This window comes from Athene cunicularia, assembly GCF_003259725.1.
Source record: "Athene cunicularia isolate RWA chromosome 26 unlocalized genomic scaffold, athCun1 chr26_part1, whole genome shotgun sequence".
Taxonomy (NCBI): Eukaryota; Metazoa; Chordata; class Aves; order Strigiformes; family Strigidae; genus Athene; species Athene cunicularia.
The window spans coordinates 1,104,014-1,112,996 of record NW_020799136.1 but is presented as its reverse complement, the minus strand read 5'-3'; the positions used below and the strand labels follow the sequence as shown (position 1 = coordinate 1,112,996).

The window sequence follows — 8,983 nt, the reverse complement described above, 5'->3', positions numbered from 1 at the left end:
GGGCGGGGTGGTTTTTGCTTTTTTTGTTTGGTTTTGGGGTTTTCTTCCCTCCCCCCGGGGGTGAAGGGAGCCGCCGGGCTGGGGTCGGTCTCCTCGGCCCGGGGGGGCTTCCAGCCCGCTCCTGGCTCCGTTCCCCGCAGCGGGGTCTGGGGGCAGCGGTCGCTTTGCTCACGCTTGTCCTCGGCCGGGTGGGAGCGTGGGACATCCCTTTCTCCCTGTGGCGTGGGCTGCCAGAGGCTGGCGGCGGGGCCGGGGTTGTCCTGAAAGGTTCGTGAGCCCGGGTTCTGCACAGACACCCTGAAAGGAGTTCACGGCTCTGAAGAGGTTACAGGTGTCCGTCCGAGTTGTTCAGTCACGAGAGGAGAGTCGTAACCCTCGGCTGAGTTCCCAGCTCCTGCTTGTTGGCTGACCTTGAGCAAATTACTTTTTTTCTGTGTGCTCAAACTGCACATCTGCTGATTTCGTACAGTAATTGAGTGCTCTTAGGGATCGGAAAAACTGTAGGAATAGAAAATACAAAATGAAGCTTGAAAACGACGTTGACCTTGCCTTGCAGTGTGCTTCGCTTAGAGGCCAAAGCCAGGTCTCCATTTTCTTGCAGCAGCTTATCTGGGATGGCAGCACCGCTGACGTGCGTTTTGCAGCGATACCTTGGAGTGACAAGGCGCTGAGATGTGTAACGAGGGTCTACGAGGGCTGTTAGAGCACACCTCCAGCTTACACATTTCCCCTTAGCACCACTCTGCCAGGTAGGACCTTACTAGTACCCGGCTTAGACGGGAAACTGAGCACCAGAGCACTCCAACAACTACGCCAAGGTCACATGAGAAGTCTGCGGCAGAGCAGGAGACCCTGCTCGCGTCTGCTCAGTCCCAAACCAGCAGCTTAACCACGAGACCTTCCTGCCCTCTGGTTGTGCTTTTCTTCGTGGTTGTTGGTTCAACAGAACTGTTCACTCTGAATTTACAAGGTATGTGCTCAACGAGGCTCCGGAGCTGAGGAGTTCACAGTTTAATTCGGTTGTCCTGGGGGCATGCTGATGGGATGGAGAGTTCCAGAGCTGCTCTGCGAGGAGACCTTGTTGAAATATCAGGTTTTAAGACCTTCTGGAAGAGGTAAACCGAAGGGTCTGGTAGCCAGAGGGGGAAGGCTTTTCTAGCCTCTGAAGCTTGTAGAAGGAGGAGACGAGAGTCAGCGAAGCAGAGATCAGCAAGGGACCATAACATGGGTGTGGAGGAAGGAGGGGAACTGGGTGCTGCCTTGAAGGTGGCGGTTCAGAGCACGGATTTGTGTTGTGATGAAAACTTGAAGCCTGAAGGTTGAGGTTGGCCCAGACACCTTTCTCACCTCACGTGTCAGCGGCGCTGGTCTCTGCTCACCCTGCAGGACTTGTTGCTGCAGAGTTGGGCTGGAGCCAGGCTCTGGGCAGCACTGCAGACGGCCCCCAGCAATGGGGTGTCCTGCTCTACGCAGGTCTTGAACAACGTGGGGGTTATTTCTTTTTAAGGGGAAGAGCCTTTATATCACGTCCAGGCTGCTTCTGAAAATTTCCCTTCCCCAGCTCTCAGGACCCTGAGGAAGCGCTGATAACAAGGACTGGCTTGACTGGTTTGCAGCTCTGCAGAAATCTCCTGAACTTACTCTGGAAAAGGTCCACGAGGGGCTTTGGCACAGGTGGTTTTTTCTCTTGGAAACTCACTTTCTGCATTCAATGTAAAAAGCAGAAGGATTCTGCCTTCCTGGGCAGTTCAGGGTGCTGCCCTCTCCCCGGGGCAGGGACGGTGCACAGCCGGGCCGCTGGGGTTCGACGGGTCAAAGTCACCTTCTGGAGACGGCAGGGTCTGACCTGGAGTTCCTGTGCTATTTCTCCCCGGTTTTGAAAGGTGCTGTTTGTGTTCTCGAGGGCCCTGTGAGCTGACCCCAGACAGTCTGTCTGCGATGCTTTCCGGCGGTGTGACCGAGCCTGGGCAGGACCTGCCTGAACTGGCTTTAAACTCGCCCGCTCGGGCGCCGGTAGCCGGTGTAACCACAGCAGCGGGCAGGCTGGTGAATGCTCACCAGAGCCCCGAGCAGTTTGGCAGCAGCCACTCTCATGTCTCGTTACCTGTTCCCGAACTAGTTAGCTTTAATCCAGCCGTGATAGGTCTGCGTCAGGTTGTGGTTGTACCAACATTTGCAGTGTGGAAGAACCAGCACCCTCTCTTGGATCTCAGTTAACTCCTAGTTGTAAGCCCTAAGTCATCCTCTCTGCCATCTAGCAGCACACATGTGCCCTCTGGCGTAGGCAGAAGAGGGATGAAGTGTTTCATTGTGTATTTTTACCTTAATAAACTCCCCGGAGAAGTTTGCTTCTGGGGGGAATCTAGCTCTTTGCAGCCTGTTGGCATCCTGCATAGGAAAATGGTTAGCGCGTGGGGTTTTTTGAGCAACAAACTCGTTAAAAACAAAGGCCACTGACTCATTTTGATGTGTTCTTTCTAATGTACAGTCTTTTATTCAAAGGTTGAGGTTTTCTTGTTTGCTTTTTAATTTGGAAATAACCTTGGTGGTGTTCCCTTGTAGGTGAACGAAGACTTCCCCAGCCTCGGGAGCTCCAGCTGAGCTCTTGCCGAGACTTCTGATCCAGCCGAGCTGAGAGCTTTGTGTGGGCAGAGAACCTGAGTCACCAAATGGTCTCTGTGAGTCGCCAGGAGCTGCTACCCTCCTTGGCCAGCTCTTCCCTGCTAGAGAGCTCTGCCAGCGCTCTGCAACGCAGGATGCCACCATCCCTTCTGCTGGGGCACGGCGGCGAGAGGGCGTCCGGCCGCCCCGAAGGCTCTGGCCATCTCCTTGCAGGCAGCACTAGCCACTCGGAAGGCACCTCGCTCCCCCTGTTCGACACAAAACCCTCCGTCGCTGTCTGCGAGGCTCACCTCAGGCTGCCTGACTTCTGCAGCAACCTCTCCCAGGACTTCATTCCCACCCTGGAGGAGATTGAGGAGTTCCTCAGGGAGAAGGCTGAGTTCCTCAAAGATGAAGCGAGCGAGCTTCACCCAGCTGGAGGGAAGGTCGAGATCAAATCCGAGATCAGCTTAGGTAGCTCTGGGGGACAGCCTGTCTCCAGCGTGGCTCAAGAAGAAGATGTCTCAAAGGCTGCTCAGCCTGCAGGGACAGCGGATGGTAGTGACCGGGTAGTAGCCGCTGGGAGCGTTCCCGTAGTCCTCCAGATCCAGCCTCTGCAGATGGACAGTGGCAGCCCGCTAGCGCAGAGTGCTACAGCTGGTGTCAGGGTGGCCCAGCTGGTTATCAGCTTGCAGGGCCAAAACCTGTCCCTCCTCCCTCAGGTCCAGCCCCCAGTGACCATCGTGGACCAGAAATATGTCAAAATTGCCCCCCTGCCAGTCGCCCCGAGGCCAGGGGATGTGCAAGAGGTGGAGGCAAGCCCCAAGTATCAGAAAGCTCCCCCTTCCCTCGTCCGCATCCACAAGTGCTCGCACCCGGGCTGCGGCAAGATGTACACCAAGAGTTCCCACCTCAAGGCTCATTTCCGTCGCCACACCGGCGAGAAACCCTACACGTGTGCTTGGCCCAACTGTGGCTGGCGGTAAGTGGGAGCTGTGGGACTGTGCGAAAGGGTGTCCCTGCCAGAGGCCTGCCGTTGGTTGCCAAGATGCAGGAGAGCTCTCGGCTAGTGAAAATCCAGGATGAAAATCACAAGTTTTCTTTGCCGAGTGAGTTATAGGTGAGAGTTGGAAGGAGGCCTGGAGGAGTAAAGTTTGTCGAGCGCTTTGGGCAGTTTTCACTCAGGCCAAAAGTGCTGAAAACCTCCAGCTGGGAAAGCGTAGCTGACACTCTCTGCAACACCTCAACTCCCCCTTGAACTGGATGCCTAAACACCCTCTGGCAATAGAGCTTGTCCAAGTGATGCTGTAATTTTGCAAGCTTTCTCTGTCTAGTTCCAATACAGAGTTGGGCTACAAAAAAAAAAAAAAAACCAAAACCAAAATGGCTTTTCCCATTAATATTTGTCCCAAGAAACAAGAATCTTGCTGCTTCCTCAGGAGCCAGCGCACAGTTCTGTGTTTGTTCAGCAGCTCTTTGCTTTCTCGCGCTGCTTGCCTGCCCTGGCTGCTTGTATCCCTCAGACACCTGTGGGCCTGTAGCATATCTCCGTGTTGCAGTTACTTTTGTTTGCTCTGCACATGATGGTGGTTATCGTTTTCTTTCATCTGTGTTCCCTAAATTAACCTTGCTTTTTAATCTTGCTGCACTTCTCTGATTATTATTCTGCTGTTGTGTTCTCTTCCTGGTACCGTGTACTTGTCCTGGGGGACAGGATGCTCAGTACAGCCTTTGGCAAGAAGGGCGAATAATCCTCAGGTCTTGCGTAGCACTTTTCATCAGCAGATCTCAACGCATATCGCAAAGAAAACTGGTGCTGGCAGCACTGAGCTTTCCTGGTTTCTTATGCAATGCTTTGGCATACACCCGCTGCCTTGCTTCCCCGGATGGTGCATTTTGGCATCTGTCTCAGGGTGGTGAAACTGGAAGGTACAAGACGAAATGCCAATTTTGGGACTCCCTCTTGCCAAGCTGCTGTCCCTTTGCCATCAGCAACTGTCCCTCCGTTTCACTACAACTGCAGCACATGTTTAGAGGCATCGGCTCCTTTTCCAGGCCCACCCAGTACTGCTAAACCACGCTCAGAACCTGGGGACTGAGGAAGGGGACAACTGCAGCCCCTCCAAGCAGCGCTTTTCCTCCTGGGAAGGAGGAAAGGGACGGTGCCAGCCTGTTTGGTGGCATCCTGGGGGCTGGCCACTGAGTCTGTGCTCCTCTTCGCTTGCTGCCCTGCCCTCCCCCTCCGTGGGAGCAGTTGCGCTGCCGAGTGATGTGCTCAGCTGGGGCTGGGGTTCTCCGGGCCGTGCTCCCTTTTCTAGACGTGGCCCTAACTGTAAATAGAACTGTCATTTCTCCTGGCCCTGCTTTCTGTGAGGAGCTGAGACCTTGGACCTCTCTCCTCGCAATAAAGCTGATGAAGAAGTCAGTGGTTTGCAGGGAAGACCTGAGGAAGGCCCTGGGACACAGTTTGTTCTCACAGAGCCTTTTGTGAGCAGCCCCAGTATTTACTGTACCAGGTGTGAGCTTGAAATCCTATCGCTGGGAGTCTGGGGTTACATCTGAAGTTCCTTGCTTTGTGCTTCTTTGCGTGGGCATGTTTCAGCCAGATGGAAAAACCCTTCCGTCCTGATACTCCTGCCATCTGTGTTGGCTCCTTAGAGGCAGAACAGGAGTAAATCCTGTCCGGTCCTCCACTCCAGCACTCCCCTGACACTCGGGCATGCCAAGCTTGCTGCAGTGACGCCAGCTCCCAGGCTTTGTTGAGACCTTGGAGGTGACACTCAGAAACCAGCTGGGGGCCAGCTTGCTGCAGGTGCCCCCCCCCCCCGCTGGATCTGTGTGTGCCAGGTGGCAGAAAGGAGGGAGAATTCAGTGGGGACATGCATGTGGTTAAAGGGACTTTCCAGGCTGTTCACCTGATCTGCCCCAGGTGTGGGAATCGGACGGACAAGCAGTCTGAACACTGGGTATTCCTGTGGTCCCTGTCACTGCATCCTCAGGACAGCAGTTTGCTTCGGCATGGAGACCCTGGCCTCTGTGCTCCAGGCTGGGTGCGTTTGCTTTTCCTCCCTTGGGCTCGCGTGGAAACCAGCTCACAGGCAGCTTGTCTCTCCCCAGCTCCCAATCCAGGCCTGGCTGACAGTGAAAACTCACTGCTGAGCAACAAGGGGATGCTCAGAGTTTGGAGAGAACCTGTGCTCTCCCAGGAAAAACAAGCCTCCTCTCACCAGCGATGCTCTTGGCTGGATGTGGGAGTTACACCCCAAGCCTTTCCACCCAGGCTCCTGGGCAGGGTCCTTTAGTCACTGCCAGCCTGGGCTGATGCCCCCAAAAAAGCATCTGGCCTTGGGGCTGTCAGCTCCCAAAAGGCTGCAGCGAGTCTAAAATCAATGGACATTGTCCTTTAAGAGCAGTGGAAAGAAATGAAGATCTTGGTGGGTGAATTCTTTTGCTCTTTCCTACCTCTGAGTCACCCCTTGGAGGGGTTTCTTTCCTTCCATTCCCCCAGCCTGTGCCTCGCTGGGCGATGGGATGGAGCAGAGCAGAAGTGACCCGTCTAGGCTCAGCCCAAGGGGCCGTGACAGACGCAGACCTGAGCCTCCCGGGCGCTGGGGTGCTCAGATCCCGTCCCGTCGAGCAGCGAGGGCTGGGCCCACCGTGCTTCCCTTCTCCTGCAGGTTCTCCCGGTCGGATGAGCTCTCCCGTCACAAGCGCTCCCACTCCGGTGTCAAACCCTACCAGTGCGCTGCCTGCGAGAAGAAGTTTGCCCGCAGCGACCACTTAGCCAAACACGTGAAGATCCACCGGGGCCAGCCCTGCAGCCAGCGGACGCTTCAGGGCGGCAGCAGAAGTTAAGTCTGGCTGCTCATCCTTGCGAGGCTGAGTCCAGGAGTGCCTGAAGCCGGGCAGACGGCGCAAAACCCACTACGCTAATGACGTGGGGGAGAAATGACTCTCTTTAACAAATTATAGGAGACCCAGTGTTATCTGGGTGACCCATGTTCACGGCCTGTTCCTGGTACTACTGTCCCTCTCTTGAATACAGGTGATGGAAACCTGAGTTGATTCAGGGTGTGTGTGTCGGGGCGCGGGGCTGGGGTAGAGGACAAGCTTTACAAGATCCCTTTGCACAGCGTGTAGGTGTCACCTCCACCCGTGCTCGCAGCTCCCCAGCCCCGCCGTGGGGCACCCCCGGGGCTGCTGCAGAGTCACAGCAGCCTCCCAAGGCATCGGCAGCACTTCGGAGACGGCCCGAGAGGATTTTTTTGTTCTGGCCGGACTCGCTCAGAATCCCGGGTGCGTGAGCCCACCTGGCAGAACCAGGGATGGACGGCGGGGCGGGGTTTGGGTGTTGTGTGGGGGCTGAAGGCAGACAGTGGGGGTGGCTTTTCCGCTGTGGTTGAGGTGGTTGTGTTGTGCCTAACGCTGCTTTTCTGTGCTGGTGGGTTTCCACCCGACCGGCGCCGGGTGCGCTGGTGTCCTTGGGGAATGTGACATTGCGGCTACGGGTGGGAAACGCGTGAGTTCAGCTCGCTCAACGGTGCGTGTTGAAAGGGGATCAGGAGACACGTAAGCAGCCCCGGTAAAGTCTTTTTTTACATGCTGGCACAAAAGAATAGCAGTATGGAGAGCCCCCAACTTGCACAGACCCGCGGAGGAGCTGAACGCTCCGGGCAGGGGCAGCAGTGCGGCTCACAGGTTGCTTACGTCCTTTTTCTATTTGATTTCTGGTTAATTAAAGGCCAACTCCTTGCTACTGTGCCAACTTCCCGAGCTTTTGCAAACATCTGGGAGGGAATTAGGTGCTTGTACAAACAAAGAATAAGCGTCAGGAGTTTGAGCTAGGCAGCGTGCCCTCTCTACGTGGCTTTGCCAGCGTGTCTCAAGCTGATATTTAGCGCCTCCAGGCTCTTTTCAACTCACGCTGTTCTGCTGTTACCCCGACACTCTTCCAGAGTAGGACTTCATGCACTTGTCTCAAGCTGCCCTTGAGCTGGCTTTAGGGAGGAGTGTTGGGTTGTACCCAAAATAAAGATGGGGAAATGAGCTATACCATTTTTACCTGCCCTGTGGAGGGCCTGTTTGGACAGCAAAGAGGTTGTTCTCTGGTCCCTGCAGCCCTTTTCGAGTGGGGAAGCAAAAAGCCAGACTGGTGGGGATGGTGTCCTGCTCTAAGGGTTGGTACAAGCATCTCTGGAAGAGGCACCAAACTTCTGTGCAAGAAACACAAGCTTGTAAAGCAATCCATCCTAGGTACGGCATCGTCTGTTGCTGGTGACTGCTCCTTCCTCAGCACCTCTTCCAGCTTTGTTGAGAAGCTGCCGCAGTGTGACTTCAGGGGAAGAAGGAGCAAGGGGGCTGAAACTCCTGGATTTATTCCTAGTCTAGAATATTTAGGGATGCTCTTGAAGGAGATGCTGCTGCTGCGGAGAATGGAGAAGGATGGGGTAGGGCACCTCCCACCATGGAGTTTCTCTGGTGCGCTCAGGGTGCACAACGAACGTGTTTCTCCTCGTGTTTGTTGTTCCAGTGCTGCAGGGCCACGGTCCAGCCCAGGACCTGGTGCTACGGGTCACTATACAAGCACCAGAGAGAAGGGTCCGCTGCCCCCAGGCTTTTGGCCCCCTATAAATGGCCAAAATTTCTCTAAAGTGAAAGCTGCAGCGTGCAGGAATGATGTTTCTGCGGTGCAGAAACGTTACTAAAGCTGGCTTGGGGATTGGATTCTTCCTTGCAAAGACCAGCAGGGCAGCAGCGGGAGGCCGGCGCGCTGGGCAGCCTCCGGCCGCGGCGGCGCGGGGAGCCGGCGTGTGGCTCACCCAGCTGCAGGGCTGCAGCGTGACCCGCGGCTAACGGCTCTGCTGTTGGGTTTCCAAAGAGCTGGCGTGCTTGCGTTGCGTGTTTCTGGGAGAACACCTGCATGATTTGCTTTCCCAATCCCCAGGCGGGAGGGCAGGGTTTACAGCAGAACTTGCTGGAGCCACCCGCTGCTTGACTTCAGATCCAAACTTTCCCCACAGGTCTGTGACTGGTGGTTTCTGGAGGAGCCCAGCGGAAACTCCTTCACCCTCAGCCCCTGAGTGGGGAGGTGTGGGTAGGCTGAACGGAAAGTTGCTGCCTGCAGCAGCGGGGTTTCTTCCCGCGGTGTGCAAGTGGAAGTGTGTGAGAGCGGCAGCCCTCCTGTTGACTCTCTTGGAGCGAGCTCTCCCCTCCGGGGGAGGAGGGCAGCTTTTGCAGGGATTAGCTGGAGACCTGGGCCTGCCTGGGGGAGCGAGCGCTCCCCCAACGTGCCGTGACCTTTCCCACCTCTGCCCTGGCCTGGCCACGCGTGACCAGATGCCAGCAAGAAACACAGCCCGAGTTCTTCGTGTGATGCTGAACC

General features: G+C 55.8%; 1 protein-coding gene across 1 annotated transcript; it reads left to right on the top strand.

Moving 5' to 3' along the window:
- Positions 1-1,983: 1,983 nt before the first annotated feature.
- On the top strand, positions 1,984-6,661 carry LOC113488880 (Krueppel-like factor 15). Its single transcript, XM_026864256.1, has 2 exons — positions 1,984-3,583; positions 6,279-6,661. The coding sequence occupies exons 1-2, from the start codon at positions 2,670-2,672 to the stop codon at positions 6,454-6,456; spliced, it is 1,092 nt and encodes a 363-aa protein (XP_026720057.1). The 5' UTR covers positions 1,984-2,669; the 3' UTR covers positions 6,457-6,661.
- The last annotated feature ends 2,322 nt before the right edge of the window (positions 6,662-8,983 follow it).

Coding starts and splice junctions, on each gene's coding strand:
- LOC113488880 (XM_026864256.1), top strand. CDS start 2,670: ATGGTCTCTGTGAGTCGCCAGGAGCTGCTACCCTCCTTGGCCAGCTCT. Junction 3,584..6,278: donor TGGCCCAACTGTGGCTGGCG/GTAAGTGGGAGC, acceptor CTTCTCCTGCAG/GTTCTCCCGGTCGGATGAGC.